The 19,436-nt window shown below is 33.8% G+C and overlaps 2 protein-coding genes, 1 long non-coding RNA gene and 2 pseudogenes across 3 annotated transcripts; 4 read left to right on the top strand and 1 right to left on the bottom strand.

Moving 5' to 3' along the window:
• Positions 1 to 9,588: 9,588 nt before the first annotated feature.
• LOC130960300 (uncharacterized) lies at positions 9,589 to 10,871 on the bottom strand. Its single transcript, XR_009079060.1, has 3 exons — positions 10,857 to 10,871; positions 9,915 to 10,066; positions 9,589 to 9,684 (listed from the first exon to the last, which is right to left on the bottom strand). It is a non-coding gene; the product is annotated as an uncharacterized LOC130960300 (long non-coding RNA).
• Positions 10,872 to 13,074: 2,203 nt separating this feature from the next.
• LOC130962499 (putative cyclin-D6-1) lies at positions 13,075 to 13,838 on the top strand (annotated as a pseudogene).
• Positions 13,839 to 13,993: 155 nt separating this feature from the next.
• On the top strand, positions 13,994 to 16,398 carry LOC130962500 (uncharacterized; annotated as a pseudogene).
• Positions 16,399 to 16,450: 52 nt separating this feature from the next.
• LOC130962501 (uncharacterized) lies at positions 16,451 to 17,913 on the top strand. The gene is made up of 3 exons (XM_057888706.1): positions 16,451 to 16,859; positions 16,950 to 17,569; positions 17,794 to 17,913. Exons 1-3 carry the CDS (start codon positions 16,451 to 16,453, stop codon positions 17,911 to 17,913), a joined length of 1,149 nt encoding a protein of 382 aa, XP_057744689.1.
• A 313-nt stretch (positions 17,914 to 18,226) lies between these two features.
• LOC130960953 (putative cyclin-D6-1) lies at positions 18,227 to 18,816 on the top strand. The gene is made up of 3 exons (XM_057886514.1): positions 18,227 to 18,344; positions 18,453 to 18,583; positions 18,673 to 18,816. Exons 1-3 carry the CDS (start codon positions 18,227 to 18,229, stop codon positions 18,814 to 18,816), a joined length of 393 nt encoding a protein of 130 aa, XP_057742497.1.
• The last annotated feature ends 620 nt before the right edge of the window (positions 18,817 to 19,436 follow it).

Genomic DNA, 19,436 nt, shown 5'->3' on the forward strand with positions numbered 1-19,436 from the left:
CTGAGACCACTGAACAAGTCAAGAAAATCCGAGATAGGATGTTTACGGCGCAGAGTCGTCAGAAGAGTTACACCGATCAGAGGCGGAAACCCTTGGAATTTGGGGAAGGAGATCATGTTTTCCTTAAGGTTACTCCACTACAGGAGTAGGTAGGGCGATTAAGGCAAAGAAGTTGAATCCTAGATACATTAGTCCATTTCAGATCCTGGAGAGGATTGGACCGGTGGCGTATCGGATGGCTCTACCACCACACCTTTCGAACCTGCACGACGTATTTCACGTGTCGCAGCTTCGGAAGTACACTCCTGATGCTAGCCATGTGTTGGAACCTGAATCGGTTCAGTTAAGAGAAGATTTGACGCTTCCAATGGCTCCTGTTAGAATTGATGATACTAGTATCAAACAGTTGCGTAGAAAAGAGGTTTCATTAGTCAAAGTGGCATGGAGTCGAGGCGGTGTTGAGGAACACACTTGAGAACTTGAGTCAGAGATGCGAACGGATTATCCGCACTTATTCTCAGGTAATTGCATTTGAATTTTTTGGGCAAAATTCCCAATTAGGTGGGTAGAATGTAAGATCTGGTTAATTAACATCTAATTAACCTATAAATGAGAATTTATTCTAGAAAGCCAAAAATGTGATTTTTATGGCTTAATATGATAGAGGAGATTGAGACGAGAATTTTGGTACCAATTTTGTGGAATTCGGACCAAGATTGGATCGAACAGGCCAAACCGGGCCAACTGGACCCAAAGTGGGCCCTTGGCCCAACTAAACTAAATCAAAACCCTAGTTTTCAGCACTCTCTCTCCTCACAACACTCTCTTTCACGCTGAAATGGAGGCCATGGAGGGAAGAACACTCTCTCAAGTTTTTTCTCTCATTTGATCTTCAAACCACCATAACTTTTGATCTAGAGCTCTGATTACTGCACCGTTTGTGGCCACGCGTTCACCGCGGAGAGCTCTACAAAACCCATACAATCAATCATGAGGTAAGCCACGTTTTGCTCTTCGAATTCCCAGCTTTGATTTCGAGTTTTATGAGCAAAAATGTTGAGATTTTTGGCTCTTTGATGTTATAGGACCTAACTCTCTTGAAGGAGAAGATTAATCTTGCCTCCTTGGACCTTCGGTGTGGTAAGATTCTCAAACCTAGTGTAATTCGTTGTTCTATGATGTTTGGGTATTGAGATGTTGCTTATGGGTATGATGATTGTGGCTTAGGTTGTGTGTATGTGAATATTAGAGCTTGATTGGTGACTTTGAAAAGCTTGAAAAAGGATTTGGTGGTGAAAAATCTGTTCTTGGAAGTGTTAAGGCCTTAAGAGCTTGAGGAAAAAATGGTTTGGAAGTGCTCCGGTTGAGCTTGAGAAATCGGCTAAGGTATGGTCTCGGTTTCCCGTATCTAATATGTAATGTGGTAGGAAATACTTAGGCTAGAGGCCCTAAGATAGGCATTGAATTGTTGATGTTGTTGAATGTTTGATATATATGATGTGGTCATATATGTGATGATGATTAATGATGCCTTGATGGTATGATGTATGAGAAATATGCATGTTGTGATATATGCTTGATGATTGATTAAGGTTGAATTATGAGTGAGACCATGTTGATGGTGGGAATGATATTGATTATGTATAATGATGGTTGATTGGAAATGGTGTTGTTGAAATTGGCATGAAGAAGAGTATATGATGTGTCAATGTGTTTGAGTTTGAGCCACTTAGATGAAGTAGGCTAAAATGATGGGATAGTGATTTTTGTGAATTATGGCAAAGTGTCAATGTGTGAGTTGAGGAGGCTTGATGTTAACTTTAATATATTTTGATTGATTTCAAAGAAAAGGGATGAAATTGGCATGTTTTGATTGATTTTGAAAAGAGTTGAAAGTGGCTTGTTTTGAAAATGGCACTTTGTGGTTTTATATGAAAACATGGTTTTTAGGTATACTTTGATGGGACATAACTTGGACTACAGATCCCCGTTTTATGCCAAATCTGTTTAGAAATGAAATTGGATTTGGGATGTCCATGCCGTTCGAAGAACGGGTGAAAAACGATTTAAAATGAGAAAGTTATGTCCGTTGGAAGATTGGGGGTTGAATCTGTGAATTCTGCAGCTTTGAACTTAGAAAATTTTTAGCAGAATGACCCCCTGCGCGTAGGCGCACTTAGCGCGTATGCGCCGTTCTTCTAGAAAGCGCCATCCATGCGTGCGCGTGGTGTGCGCGGGCGCGCCGATGTGCTGCACCTAATGCCCAGCCATTTTCCAGAGAGTTGTGCCAGAACTGTGCCAGATTTGTGCCTGGGGCACGAGAGCACCCACGCATACGCGTGGCTGACACGTGCGCGTCGCTTGGCTATTTTTCAATCCACGCGTTAGTGTACATGACATGAATTGCCGTGTTACGGCGGATCCATGATTATGGCTAAGAATAAATGCATATATGCTGTTGAATGAATTGTGAATGTGGCGCTTCCACTATCGGAGATGAGAGTTTCCCTGGGAGAAAGCAGTGGCTAGCCACCACGTGCTCTAGGTTGAGACTCGAAGCTCTTTTGACCCTATGTCGTCAGGGTGGCCAGGCACTGTGAAAGCTCCAGATGAGCTCACCCCCATAAATATTCACCAGTGAGGGTGATGGATATGGATCATGATTATGATCAAATTTATATTGAGTATAACTCGAGTTGGGGAGACACGACAGAGGGATAGTCCAATGATTAGCTACCAGGACTTGTCAAGTTGGCTCTATAACCGACAGATGATATCATCAGCCATTAGGGACAGGCATTCATCATATGCATACTATGTGGATTGATTGAGATTGCCTATTTGACTGCATATTACTTGCTATTTGTCTAAATGCCTTACTTGTTCCTATTTGTATATCTCTTGTCTGATATAATTGTGTTTGCTATATTATACTTTTGCTGGTGGTTGGGAGGTCTGAAGGAATTGGAAAGGGAAGTATTAGTTAGACTGAAGAATCTTTAGTCAGATGCCTTTTATGGTTTAGCTTGTTTATTAGCTTTGAATTATCTGGAGGAAGTTCTAGGATTGCCTTCGGCTTTCCTCTATTATTATGTATTATATATGTGGAAGCTGTTACCACTCTGGAAACCTCTGGTTCTCACCCATGCGGATTTTGTGATTTTCAGATGCAGGACGTGAGGCTTCTCGCTTAAGCATGATGGAGACTTCTCGATTTAGCGAAGACCCTTTGTTCTCGGGACTCTGTTTTGGTTCATATGTTTTGTTTAGATGCTTTTATCTCCCTTAAATAATACAAATTGTGATGACTCCTCTTATAGGAGATTTTGGAGAATAGGTTCTCAGTTTTGTGTCCCTTTGGGTTTTCCATGGGGTTTCCTATTTTATTTACTTGTATATATATATATATATATATATATATATATATATATATATATATATATATGTTGCTATGCTCGGACGATTATCTTCGCAACCGGCATTTGAGTCTTGATATTCCCGTTTTTGACACTCTTTTGTATATATATAATCTCGCGCTGGTTTATCCTTATTCATTACGTTATCGATCGGAGTGTTGCGCTTTCGAGTTGCGATTTTTGTTTACCCCTTTTTCTACAAAGGCTCCTAGTTATAATCAATCATTCATACTACTATATGTACTAAATTTTTATTTTAGAGGTCGTAACACGTTGCCATCTCTGAATTATGACTTAAGCATAAGACTCTGTATGGTAGGGTGTTACATCTGAGCTGTCAACATTTAGCTTTATGCACCCATCCACTGGAGATTCCCAACCGACTAGGTAAGCTTTAGTGGAGTTAAGAATTTTCTTACTGCTCTCAGTGAGGTTCATCAAATTGTTGTATTGTTCTGCCAAATAATTAGAAAGATTATGCACATGAGAGCTGGTAGAGATTTTCGAATTGAAAATTAAATCATTCCGGGCTTTCCAAATATTGTTGCAGACAGTAACAAAGAGGGTAGGCCAAGGAGTCCCACTAATTTTTTGAGTGATCTTGAAGAGATTTATCTTTAGCCAATCTTGCAAAGGTTGATTAAAGAAACCTCGGGGAAGAACACTGGTTGACCTGCTAGTCCAGACACTGTGGGCATAGGGACAGTCGCACAGCACGTGGAGTAGAGTCTCTTCATGATCCAATATTATTATTTGTCTTTGAAGAAAATGGCAAGTATACATAATGGAGATGTTTGTCTTACGGATAGTGCAAATTTGCACACCATTCTCAAAAGTAATAAATATTTTACTCATCTTGTGCCAAAAGAAGAATATATTAATATTATTATTGACTCGGGTAATGTGATAGAAGGTTCCGTAAGAGCTATAATTTTATTTTCCGAAGGAACAAAATTCATAATAAACAATGCAGTATTGTCTACCAAGTCTCTAAGAAACTTGTTGACTTTTAAAGCTATTCACCAAAATGGATATCATATTGAAACAATGAATGAGAAAAATCATGAGTACTTACCCTCACTTTCATCTGGGTTATATTATACTAAAATTAGTGCAATCGAATCACATGACATTTTAAACCAGAAGTTTACTAGTCCAAATGCATTCATAACTTGGCATGATCGATTGGGTTATCCGAAAACAACCATGATGCAGAGAATTATTGAAAACTCCCATGAACATTCACTCAAAACCAAAAGATTCTTAAATCTAGTGAATTTCATTGTGGTGTATGTTCTCAAGGAAAGCTAATTTTAAGACCATCTCCAGTAAAGATTGGATTTGAGTCTCCTAAATTCCTAGAAAGGATTCAAGGCGATATATATGGACCTATTCATCCACCATGAGGATCTTTTAGATATTTTATGGTCCTAATAGACGCATCTTTGAGATGGTCACATGTGTGCTATTTTCTTCTCGCAAGCTGGCATTTGCGAGATTACTTGCTCAAATTATTCGATTAAAAGCACAGTTTCAGAAAATCCAATCAAAGCAATACGTCTTGATAATGCTGGTGAATTTACTTCCAAAGCCTTTTATGCTTATTGTATGGCTAATGGAATAAGTGTTGAACATCTAGTGGCTCATGTTCACACATAAAATGGGTTAGCAGAATTACTCGTCAAATGCCTCTAATTAATTGCTAGACCCTTACTTATGAGAACAAGTCTCCCAACTTCATCTTGGGGCATGCTATTTTACATGCCGCAGCACTTATTTGTTTGAGGCCAACAAGTTATCATCAGTTCTCTCTTATACAATTAGCTTTTGACTAGCAGCCAAATATTTCCCATTTAAGAATATTTGGGTGTGTAATATATGTTTCTATTGCACCACCTTCTCGCACCAAAATGGGACCCCAAAGAAAATTGAGGATATATGTCAGATATGATTCTCCTTCTATAGTAAGGTATCTTGAGATACAAATTGGAGATGTATTTAAAGTCTAATTTGCAAAGTGTCATTTTGATGAATCAAAATTCCAACATTAGGGGGAGAGAATAAGCTTCCTGAAAAGGAACTTAATTGGAACGCATCATCTTTAATGCATTTAGATCTCCGATCAGAGCAATGCGAACTAGATGTTTAAAATATTATATATTTGCAAAGAATAGCAAATAAATTTCTAATGCATTTTCTGATACAAAAAGGATAATAACTAAATCATATATACCAGTTAAAAATTCTCTAATTCGAATTGATGTCCCAGTCGGACATGGCCACCGAAACAAATTCACATCAGAAGCGTGGTAGGCCTGTCGGTTCTAAAGACAAAAATTCTCGAAAATGAAAAGAGGTAAATACTATTCCTATTGAAAAAGATAAAGACATAGTAAAGACACCTACAGTCGTCCAAAATTCTGATATAGTTTTGACACCAGTAGACGTTTAGGTACCTGAAAATTGTGAAAATAACGAGATCTTAATAAATTATGTCTTTACAGGAGAAAAATAGGACAAAAATAATACAATTATCAATGAAATATTTGTATATAATGTGGCATTGAATATCATGCATGAAAGTAAGGATCTTGAGCCAAGAACAGTCAAAGAATATCAACAAAAAAATTATTGGCCAAAATGGGAAAAAGCTATGAAGGCTGAGTTAGATTCACTTGCAAAACGTGAAGTCTTTGGACCTGTAGTCTGTATACCAGAAGATGTAAAACCTGTTAGATACAGATGAGTATTTGTGAAAAAACGAAATGAGAAAAATGAAGTTGTACTTTACAAAGCTCGACTTATGGCACAAGTTTTTTTTCAAAGGCCAGATATAGATTATGATGAAACATATTACCCTGTAGTGGATGCAATAACATTGTGTTATTTGATCAGTTTATTTCCATACCTTCAACTACATATACATTTAATGGATGTGGTAACAAGCTACTTATACGGATCATTAGATCGTGATATCTATATGAAAGTCCCTGAAGGATTAAAGATATCTAACTCATCCAATGAATATTCACTGGGGTTATACTCAGTCAAATTGCAAAGATCTTTATATGGTCTAAAGCAATCTAGACGAATATGGTACAATCGTCTTACTGAGTATCTGGCTAAAAATAGATTTAAGAATGATGATATCTGCCCATGTGTTTTCATAAAGAAATCTGCATCTGGATTCATTATAATTGCTGTGTATGTTGATGATTTAAATATTATTAGAACCCCTAAAGAGATTCCAATAATTATAAAAGCTCTAAAAGAAGAGTTTGAGATGAAAGATCTTGAAAAGACTAAATTTTGTCTCGGCCTGCAGATCGAACATACAAAAAATGGGATCTTTATTCATCAAACAACATACACAGAAAAGATCTTGAAGATATTTTATATGGATAAGTCACATCCATTAAGTACCCCAATGATTGTAAGGTCTTTGGATGAGGAAAAAGATCAATTCCGTCTTAAAAAAGAAAATGAAGATATCCTTGGTCCTGAAGTACCATATCTTAGTGCTATTGGAGCACTAATGTATCTTGCTAATAATACACGACTTGATATATCATTTGCGGTGAATTTACTAGTAAAGTATAGTTCCTCTCCAACCAGAAGACATTGGAATAGAATCAAACAAATTTTTCGATATTTTTATGGAACAGTTGATATGAGTTTGTTTTATCCATATGAATCCAACTCACAATTAGTTGGCTATGCAGATGTTGGATACTTGTCTGATCCACACAAAGGAAGATCTCAAACAGGATATCTATTCACATATGGTGGTACAGCTATATCATGGAGGTCCACGAAATAGGCGATTGCAGCAACATCCTCTAATAATCATGTAAAAATACTAGCGATACATGAAACTAGTCGCGAGTATTTTTGGCTTAAGAGTTTAATCCAATATATTTTGTCATGATGTGAACTGATTGATCACAAAATAGCTCCAAATGTTCTGTTTAAAGATAATACAGCATGCATTGCTCAACTTAAGGGTGGATACATCAAAGGTGATAGAACAAAGTATATTTTTTTCCAAATTCTTCTTCACTCATGATCTTCAAAATCAAGGAATAATTGTTGTCCAATAGATCTACTCAAGCAATAATCTAACAGATTTATTTACAAAGTTACTTCCAAAATCCTCCTTTAAAAGATTAGTACATCGGATTGGGATGCGCCGATTTTAAGATATAAAATAATGTTGGCAGAAGGGAGAGATTGTACTCTTTTTTCTTGGTAAGGTTTTTCTCCCTATTGAATTTTTCTTTACAAGATTTTTAATGAGACAGTTCTCATTACAAAGGATATTGCACTTTTTCTTCACTATAATTTTTTTCATTGAATTTTTCTTTAATAAGATTTTAATGAGGCATAATCCTAAATAGTCATTTAAGGGGGAGTATTGTGATAAGTATGAGATGGATGCCCATTTAATATAGGCTGCTCAACTTTTCCATAGTCAAATGCCATGTTACAAGAGAAATCACATTTAATGAAGGTGGAAAATGAGGACTTTAGACATGTATAAATAGGAGTACAATTTGATGCAATTTACACAACAATAACAAAGCACTCTTCTCTTTCTTTACATGCTATGATCATTTATAAACATTCTTTTTTCTCTTTTATATACATATATATATATATATATATATATATATAGGAAAATGAGGACTTTAGGCATGTATAAATAGGAGTATAATTTAATGCAATTTACACAACAATAACAAAGCACTCTTTTCTTTTTTTACATGCTACGATAATTTATAAACACTCTTTTCTCTCTTTTATATATACGTTACTCTATATATATGAATCATTATATTGAGATATTAATAACATTAATACTAGATTTATTTATTTATATCTCTTTATTATATATATATATATATATATAAAAATCATTATATTGAGATATTAATAACATTAATACTAAATTTATTTATTTATATCTCTTTATTTTATATTTATTTTCTCTTCCTTATTTATTTATTTTATAACACTTTTCCTTTTTTCTCTTCCGTTAATTAGATTGACTGTAGCTTAACTCTCTCTAATATATAAAGTGCTACTTCGGGTAAAAATTTTTGCGAAAATATATTTTTTTAAGTAATTTTTTACAAAAATTAAAACATAAAAATAATTTTATATTTAGATATTTTATATAAAAATATTATTTAATAATTATATTTAGATATATAATTGTATAAATTTTTTTTGTTTATTTATTATATAAAAAATATTTTTAAGTAAAAAAATTTAAAAAATATATAACTTGTAATTTAAAATAAAAAATTATTTTTTAGTATTTTTATTTTTATTATTAAAATTTCATCAAATGTAATAAAAAATAAAAAAAATTTAATAATTTAATGGCATTTGAAGAAGTTCATAACTTTATGATATATTTTTCTTGGTGTCTGCTTTATGATATATTTAATCTTAGCATTTTGAGAGCATTTGTAAAGAAATTAAGTGTACATTATGACAAACAAAATTACTGCCAAGAAATTTTTTACACCATTATTTATAGTCTCAATTAATGCTTACAAAATACAAATAGGTTCGAAATTTGGGCTCTATAATGAACATTTTGTACAGAATAATTCCTCATAGCGATATGACGAAAAATTCAAACTTGAGTTCTAATGAGATATGTTTTTAAATTCGAAAATGTTTGGTAATCAAAAAAAGTCAGTCAAAAACAACCATAACTTGTCTTATTTAGTATTTATTAATTGTTGCGACCAAGGTTGCAAAAACCGGACCGGTCAATAAACCAGTGAAGTTACTGGTTTAATGGTTCACTAGTTCGAACGGGGTTCAACCGTTTTAATTAAATATTAAATAAAATTATTAAAAAACCTAAAAATAATTTTCAATAATTTCTAACTTAATAAAATTTAAAATTTCACATAATAAATTATCCATAGCTTAATACTAGAGGTTCACAAAAAACTTCAAATATCAAAATTTATAACTAAACAAAAAAAAAACGCACATAATCACAAACCCATAATGTTCTACAGACACAAAATAGTGACTCTTTCAAATAATGTACTTATTTGGCCATAGCACCTATCTCAACAAATCAAAATTCCCTACCATGTTGCTAATATCCAGATTTGAGCATTATATGACTAAGTATTAACCTTGTAAACAACTCCAAAACTGCCTTTTCCCAATATGTTATTGGTCAAGAAGTTGTTGGTTGCAGAAATAAGTGTAGCCATATCAAAATATGGTAGATCTAGTTCTTCCCTCCAAAAGAAGCATTGTGCAAAGACCAAATGAAACAAAAATCACAAAATCTATAGGTTAATACAAGGTTTGAACAGTTTAAGAGAGACCAAAATAAAGCAGGTTCAAAAAATACATTCTATTTATTGAATCCAACTTAATCGGTGAAGGACCAAACAACAGACACTTGAAATTTTAAAAGCTTTTACTCAATAGAAGAATCAAGAATATAAAGAAATGACTTACTATAGTTTTTCTGGTTTTTCTTTCTTCTATACAGGATCAAGGAAATGCAGAGGATCATCAATTCATCATCATTCCTATAAATAAGACTGAGCTGCAAACAATAATCTGCATCTTCGGGATATCAGATCTACCGTTTGACTTTTCATCTTCATCTAGGAAAAATACCATTAAATAGGAAATATGCAATTTAGAAAACAATACATAAAGGAAAAATAGAAGGAAGGAAAGACCAGAAAATAACTTTAGAAAACCATAAACAAATAAATAATTCAGCAACCATAATCATGAAGCAGCAAACAAATTCATCATGAACAAATAACCTCAGAAAATCAAAAACCAGAATCATGAAGCAGCAAACAAATTCATCATGAACAAATAACCTCAAAAAATCAAAAAACAAAATCATGAATCCAGCAAACAAACAAATTATGAACAGATAACAAATAAATAACCTCCTCACAAAATCATATTCAGAAGCAGCAAAACATATTCAAAATCATGAATAAATAACCTCCTCACAAAATCAAAAAACAAAATCATGAAGCAGCAAACATATTCATCATGAATAAATAACCTCAGAAAATCAAAAACAAAAATCATGAAGCAGCAAACAGAACAGGTAGCATAGAGAATCAAAAACAAAAATCAAGATCAGAACATATTCAGAAGCAGCAAACAGAACAGGCACATAGAAAATCAAAAACAAAAATCAAGATTAGAACATATTCAGAAGCAGCAAACAGAATGAAAGGGTAATAAAAGTGTTCGAGACTCAACACGACTTGAAAAACAGATTGAACCTGAAGCATATTTAACTGGATTCATATGTTATTTTTTTTAACTCAGATGCCCTGTTATTTTTTTTTCAAACAGAACAGGCGAGCTCAGATTTCAGAAGGAAGCAAGTTCAAAATCAGAAAGAAGACAAGAACAGAGTCTTACCGGCGAATGAGGAGGTGGGCTTAGCGAGCTCGGCGACGTTCGGCGACGAGGAGGCGGGCTCAACGCGGTGAGGATTGGTTTGGGTGGCGAATGAGGAGCGCTGCTGCTGTGGATGGCTGTGGGTGGCTCGGTGGTTTCTGGAATCTGGAGCTTGGTGGGCGGTGGCAATGGTGGCCTTGGTGGGTGAGGGGGGAAGAAAGGGGAGATTGGCTGTGATTGGGGTAATGGGGGAAGAAAGTGGATTAGGGTTAGGTTTGGTTAACGCATACGCCTTAGTTTTTTTTTTAAAAAAAAAAAGCCAAAACGACGTCGTTTGGCATCTGAATTTCCAAACCACTAAACCGCCAAAAAACCGGACGGTTCTTCCGATTCGCCGGTTAACTGCCGGTTCGACTGGTTTTTCCACCGGTTCTTTGCCATTCGGTTTTTGAGGTTACCCGGACCGGCCAGGTAACCGATTCCCAGTTATTCAGGTTGAACCGGCCGGTCCGGTCCGGTTTTCAGAACCATGGTTGCGACAATTAATGAATGCTAAATAAGGCAAGTTTTGGCTATTTTTTTGTCTTCCTAACATTACAAATTTTACTATATTAGTACCGCAATTATTAATTGCCTGTTATTATTCTACACTTTGTAAGTATTGAAATAACCAGACTGTGGTAAAAAAAAAACAAATTATGATGAACGATAATTACAAATAGCATCTTGTTATGGTATGTGCCAAGACTCAAGAGTCACTTTATGGAGAATAGAGGACTTGCATGAAAGGAAGATTACACAATTGTGAAGAGAACAAATGTATATTGATATCTTGTATAAACACAAGTGCAGTGTGTATATATATATATATATATATATATATATATCAAAACACTTCATAACAAACTCTAAGCCTAATTTCAATGAGTTAGTTACACAATAACAAATCCAAGCTAACTAAAATTACTTAACTAACTCAGTTACTCTAACACCCCCTCCCCTCAAACTTAACAGCGGATTGTCAACCACTCTAAATTTGAACTTAAACTTATAAAACATGCTAGTTGAGAGGGCTTAGTTAGAATATCCACTATTTGATCTATAACAGGATGTTAACAATGTGTAGCTCTCTTTCATTGACTTTATTCCTCAAGAAATGAAGACTAATTTCAAGGCACTTACATCTACTGTATAATACAGGATTCACTACGAGCAAACAGACATTCTGACTATCCGAGTAGATGGTGGGTGGAATAGGTTGAGGTACTCGAAGCTCTGCCATAGTTGTTGTAAGGAGATGATCTCAGTTTGCACAGCAGCCATAGCATGATACCTGACCTCTGTACTTGACCTTGACACCTTGGATTGCTTTCCACACTTCCAAGCAATGAGATTACTATTCAGGTACACACAATACCCACTAATCGACCTTTGATCATCTAAATTAGCACCCCAATTTGCATCTGTAAAATAGATTAAGTGATAGGTAGTGCATTCGTAAAATAATAAGGGTTTAATTACTCTACAGGTCTCTAAATCACGGAATTTTCAATTAGGTTCCTATACATTTTTCCCTTTTAATTGGGTCTTTATATGTTTTTTTTTTCAATTTAGTCCCTGCCGTGAGAAAAACCTTTGAAATAACAGAATATTCTATTAAAAAGGTGAATATTCTCATGATTAGGTTAGATTACCTAATTGAGGACATCTCCATATTTTTAAAATACCAAAAGAACCTTTGGCATTTTATGCCAAAGTCAAAGAACCTAGCTAGCCCTAAGTTATTCTCCGAAGTTCCCGTCTAGCCGTGTTTCTCCAACGTCGCATTCTAGTGGCGTCGTTGTCGTCCGTGGTGTCGTTGTCGTCCATCGCTTGGTTGTCGTCGTGCTTTTGCATTGTCCACGAGTCCACGGGTGCTCATCTCTACTCTGCTCATCCGCCATCAATGGACCCATTGTCTCCCATTGCCTCGCCTCGCGTTGCCTCATCATGTCTCACCTCGCTGCACCGCGATGCGACTCCGTCTCGCCCATGCTGCCTGAACTGGCTCTGTAATAACAAGTGATGATTTAAATTATTTTTTCAATTTTTCAAAGTTGATTCCTTAGGTTTAATCATATGTCAATTATTTTGATATAATAGTTTATGAGCTGATTAGACAAAATATGACACTAGTTGAATATCGATTTCTTGAATTAATTTTGGAATTTTTTTTATATAATGATTTAGGGTTTAGAATATGGATATATATGCAGGGGTTTTGTTAATTGTTGAATTAGTTTATGAATTGGTTTTGATGATTATAAATTTTGTTGATTGTTGATTGTTGTTGCTGTGATGATGCTAGTTTATTAAGGTTCTTGGCGCTCTGGAATGGCGTATGAGGTTAATTATACCTGTTTCTGTCTTGCATTTCTTTACCTATTCAACAGAACTCAAAGATCCATCACTGAAGTAAGTGCTTAAAGAGCAAGCTACAAAGATAATCTTCAATGCTCACAATGGTACTCTTCTTGTATACAATTATATATCCAACTATATAATATAATCTAATGTTAATGTGCAATTTTAATGAAACTATAACTTCCATATATCTTATTATGTGGCTGCAGACATTAAGCTTTTAGAGTATAAACCTTCAACTATTGCTGCATCTGCTCTTATCTCTACATCTTGTAAACTATGTCCGCAGTAATATACTATGCTGAGAGCTTCAATTGCAACTTGTGAGTATCTAGATGAGGTGAGTTCACATTCAATCAATGTCATTTGAAGAAAATATTTTATTCTTATTTGGCAATAGAACTAATATGTTGATGATGGTTATTGTAGGATTCATTGACCAAGTGCATTGACCTATTGCAAGAGATGGTTATGTGGACAGAAGCGAATGGGTCAACCATTGATACAAGCTTTCTAAGCATGAAAACTCCAGTGAGCGTGCTGGAAAGAAGCATTAAGCGGCCTGAACTGGCAGGAGATGATTTAGATTCTTCTTTTTAGTTTTTCAAGGTTGATTCCTTAGGTTTAAGCATATGTCAATTATTTTGATATAATGGTTTATGAGTTTATTTGAAAAAATATGACACTGGTTGAATATCTATTTCTTGAATTGATTTTTGAATATTTTTTTGATATAATAGTTTAGGGTTTAGAATATGGATATATATGCAGGTGTTTTGTTAATTGTTGAATTGGTTTATGAATTGGTTTTGCTAATTATAACTTTTGTTTATTGTTGATTGTTGTTGCTATAATGATGCTGGTTTATTAGGGTTCTTAGTGCTCTAGAATGGCATATGAGGTTAATTACACCTTTTTCTTTCTTGCATTTCTTCATCTTTTCAACGGAACTCAAAGATCCATCACTGAGGTATGTGCTTAAAGAGCAAGCTACAAAGATAATCATTAATGCTCACAATGGTACTCTTCTTATATACAATTATATATTCAACTATGTAGTGTAATCTAATGTTAATGTTCAATTTCAATGAAACTGTGACTTGCATATATCTTATTATGTGGTTGCAGACATTAAGCTTTTAGAGTATAAACCTTCAACTATTGCAGCATCTGCTCTTATCTCTACATCTCGCGAACTATGTCTGGAGCAATATACTATACGGAGAGCTTCAATTGCAGCTTGTAAGTATCTAGATGAGGTGAGTTTGCATAAAATCAGGCACAGACCCATGCTTATGAATTGGGGGGGGGGGGCACTTGCCCCAGTGTCATTTGATATTTTTAAACCAAATATATATATATATATATATATATATATATATATATATATATATATATATATATATATATATATATATATATATATATATATATATATATATATATATATATATATATATGCCCCATTTTAAAAGTCTAAGCCTGTTTTATCTTTTTATGATTTTGACTATTAGTTAACCTAATTAAATTTAGTCTTCTTCTGTTTTTAAATCCCAGCCGTCACTCATTTATTCTCTTAAACCCTTTTCGTAGTTTCATATTTTCAACCTTCTTTTTCTTTTCCTTGTCTAGTGGTCATCTTCTCTTCATCAAAAGGTAAATTTAAAATTCTCTATTTTATTTTATATAGCTCTCTATAACTCTATGTATCTTTCAATTTCATTGTTTCTCTTTTAGATATTTTCAATTGCAAATTTTAATTCAAACAATTATAGTTTAGGTATTAATCTATTTTTTTATTCTCTTCATGAATTTATATATTTTATTTTATTCTCAATTTAATGATCCTTATTATTTATTTGTTTATCTTTTGTTCTATTCTATTATATGTAACTATATTGCATGTAAATTTTTAAAGTGAATTGATCAATTTACTAATTTAGAATATATATTTTTTATTTTTAGAAATAGTAATGAAAAAATATTTCAAAAAAAAGCTACCACTAGAATCTGAAGACACTCCATTAGTCTCTTCTAATAAAAAGAAGTTCTTAGAATTCAATGTGGAAAGTCTGGTAGCTGATCCTGGACAACGATCCGAAATTTCAAATTATGATCCAAATGACACAGATGAAGTTAGATGAGCTTATTTGCAAAAAGGTCCTTGTCAACCAAGAGAACATGATTTTTCACAAATATATTTTGGAACTTCTCTTCGTAGATTTAATGCTGATTGGTTTGATGAATTTGGCAATTGGTTGGAATATAGTATTTCAAAAGATGCTGTCTTTTGTCTCTGTTGCTATCTTATGAAACCTGATGGTGCGAGTGGTGATGCTTTTGTAAATGAGGGCTCTTCAAATTGGAAAAAGAAGGAGCGATTACAAACACATGTTGAAAATCATGATAGTGCTCATGATCAAGCTCGAAGAAAATGCGAAGCATTCATGAAGCAAAAGCAACATATTGAAGTTGTTTTTCAAAAGCATTCAGACCAAGCTAAAAGAGATTACCGAACTCACTTAACAGCAACAATTGAGTGCATAGGTTCTTATTGCGATAAGGATTGGCCTTTTGTGGTGATGATGAATCGCACAATTCAAACAATCAAGGTAATTTTTTGGAACTTCTTGACTTTCTTGCTCAACATAATACAGAGATTGATCGTGTTTTCAAAAATACTCGTGGAAACCTTAAGCTAGTAGCACCTAAAATTCAAAAAGATATTGTTAGAGCTGCTGCAAGTGAAACTACTAAAGTTATTACTGATGATCTTGGAGATGATTTATTTGCTGTATTAGTTGATGAAGCTCAAGACATTTCTGTTAAAGAGCAAATGGTTGTTTGTTTGCGGTGTGTGAACAAAGAAGGGATTGTAATGGAGCGATTTCTTGGCCTTGTCCATGTTTCTAGCACAAATGCGTTGTCATTAAAAGTAGTTTTGGAATCTTTATTAGCAAAGCATAATTTAAGTTTAGCAAGAATACGTGGACAAGGTTACGATGGAGCTACTAATATGCAGGGAGAATTTAATGGCTTAAAAAGTTTGATCTTGAAAGAAAATGCTTGTGCTTTTTATGTTTATTGTTTTACTCACCAACTTCAATTAGCACTTGTGGTTGTTGCAAAGAAACAGGTCAAAATTGCACTACTTTTTTAATTTGCTTGCTAGTTTGTGCAATATTGTTGGAATTTTTTGTAAACGTAAAGACATGCTTCGTGAAAGTCAAATGCAAAAGACAATTATTGCATTAAAAAATGGAGATGTTTCTAGTGGGCGTGGCTTAAATCAAGAAACAACATTGAAAAGGGCTGGTGATACTCGATGGGGCTCACATTATGGTACAATACTTAGCTTGATTTCTATTTTTTCTTTCGTGGTAGAAGTTCTTGAAGTCATTGAGGAAGATGGAAATAATCCTGAACAAAGAGCTGAAGCATGTCAATTATTGAATCATATTCAATCTTTTGAATTTGTATTCAATTTACATTTGATGAAAAGTATATTAGGAGTTACTAATGAGTTGTCTCAAGCTCTACAAAAAAGTGATCAAGACATTATAAATGATATGACATTGGTTAAAATGTTCAAGCAACGATTGCAAAGTATAAGAGACGATGGTTAGTCCTCTTTGCTCAATGAAGTTTCACTGTTTTGTGATAGTCACAATATTCTTGTTCCAAATATGAATGACATATTTGTAACACAAGGAAGATCAAGGCGCAAAATCCAAAAGGTCTCAAACTTGCATAATTTTCAAGTTGAATTATTTTATCAAGTGATTGATAGACAACTTCAAGAGCTTAACAATCGTTTTACAGAAGTAAATAATGAGCTACTTCTTTGTATAGTTTGTTTGAATCCAAGTGACTCGTTTTTTGCATTTGATAAGGAGAAGTTGCTTCGTTTAGCTGAATTGTATCCACATGAATTCCCTTCTACTCAACTTTTGGCACTTGATAGTCAACTTGAGAATTTTATATTGGATATGCATCTTGATGATCAATTCTCAAATATAAATGGAATCAGTGGACTATCTCAAAAGTTAGTTGAGACAAAAAAGCATATTGTTTATCTATTGGTATTTCTTCTGTTGAAATTAGCTTTGATTCTACCTGTGGCAACGGCATCAGTTGAGAGAACATTTTCTGCTATGAATATCATAAAGAGTCGACTTCGTAATCGAATGGGAGATGAGTGGTTGAATGATTGTTTGGTTACATATATAGAAAGAGAGATATTCAATCAAGTTGATAATGAAACAATTATTCAACATTTTCAAAATATGAAAACAAGAAGAGAAGTACCTTCAAGATTTGAAGCAAAGAAAGTTAGCGGCTAATGTAATTTTTGTTTTTTTGGTATTCGAATAATTAATGTGCATTTTTATATTTTAAATTTAAATTAATATATATTTTGATAGTAATATGTATTATTTTTATCCCCAAATATAAATTTTTTGGATCCAACATTGCATTCGATTAATGTCATTTGAAGAAAATATTTTATTCTTATTTGGCAATAGAATGAATATGTTGATGGTGGTTATCGTAGGATTCATTGACCAAGTGCATTGACCTAATGCAAGAGATGGTTATGTGGACGAAAGTGAACGAGTCAACCGTTGACACAAACTCCGGTGAGCGTGCTGGAGAGAAGCATCAAGCGGTCTGAACTGGCTCTGCAATAACAAGTGATGATTTAAATTCTTTTTTAATTTTTCAAGGTTGATTCCTTAGGTATAATCATATGTTAATTGTTTTGGTATAATGGTTTATGGCTGATTAGAAAAAAATATGATACTGGTTGAATATCTATTTCTCGGATTGATTTTTGGATATTTTTTTATATAATAATTTAGGGTTTAGAATATGGATATATATGCAGGGGTTTTGTTAATTGTTGAATTGGTTTATGAATTTTGTTGTTTGTTGATTGTTGTTGCTGTGATAATGCTGGTTTATTAAGGTTCTTAGTGCTCTGGAGTATGAGGTTAATTACACCTTTTTCTTTCTTGCATTTCTTCATCTTTTCAATGGAACTCAAAGATCCATCACTGAAGCAAGTGCTTAAAGAGCAAGCTATAAAGATAAATGCTCACAATGGTACTCTTCTTGTATACAATTATATATTCAACTATGTAATGTAATTTAATGTTAATGTGCAATTTCAATGAAACTTTGACTTGCATATATCTTATTATGTGGCTGCAAACATTAAGCTTTTAGAGTATAAACCTTCAACTATTGCAGCATCTGCTCTTATCTCTACATCTCGCGAACTATGTCCGCAGCAATATACTATGTTGAGAGCTTCAATTGCAACTTGTGAGTATCTAGATAAGGTGAGTTTGCATTCAATCAATGTTATTTGAAGAAAATATTTGATTCTTATTTGGGAATAGAATGAATATGTTGATGGTGGTTATTGTAGGATTTATTGACCAAGTGCATTGACCTAATGCAAGAGATGGTTATGTTGACGGAAGCAAACGAGTCAACCATTGATACAAGCTTTCTAAGCACTGAACCTCCGGTGAGCATGTTGGAGAGAAGCATCAAGCGTCGGAGAATCTAATATGCCTCTACCGTCGACACATGTTCTAGATTTCTCAAGTTGTGAAGGAGAAAAGAAGCTAAGAAAAAACCATCATTTGTGGTACATATTTTTCCTGTGTCAATGTTTCAACTTAGACTAAAACTCAGGCTAGCAGAGAGGATGACAAGGCTTTGGACAATAGAGTGGATAGATTCATATTTTACTGGTTTCTGTTGCATAGAATCAAAATTCAGAAATCATTAAAATAACTATTATATGTAGAGTAACTAGAGAAAAACCTGTAATATAGAGAAAAACTTGTAACTGGGAATAAGGAAAAAGGAGAAGAGGAGAAATCTCAGAGAAATAGAAATATGAACCTATTATAGGTAGAAGACAGGGGTATACAAGTAATTTCACAATTCACTAACGTTTTTTTAACGTTTAACATTAATAGGGACTAAATTGAAAAAAAATTAATGTATAAGGATCCAATCGAAAAGAAAAAAAATTATAGAAACCTAATGAAAATTCGATGAAAATATAGGGCCCTCAAGAATAATTAAACCAAAATAACAAATCATTGCTTACCAAGCCATGTACATAGCGTATAATTCTTTTCACTGTCTTCCAGTGATTAAGAGTAGGTGATTTCATAA

Source organism: Arachis stenosperma, chromosome 2, assembly GCF_014773155.1.
Source record: "Arachis stenosperma cultivar V10309 chromosome 2, arast.V10309.gnm1.PFL2, whole genome shotgun sequence".
NCBI lineage: Eukaryota > Viridiplantae > Streptophyta > Magnoliopsida > Fabales > Fabaceae > Arachis > Arachis stenosperma.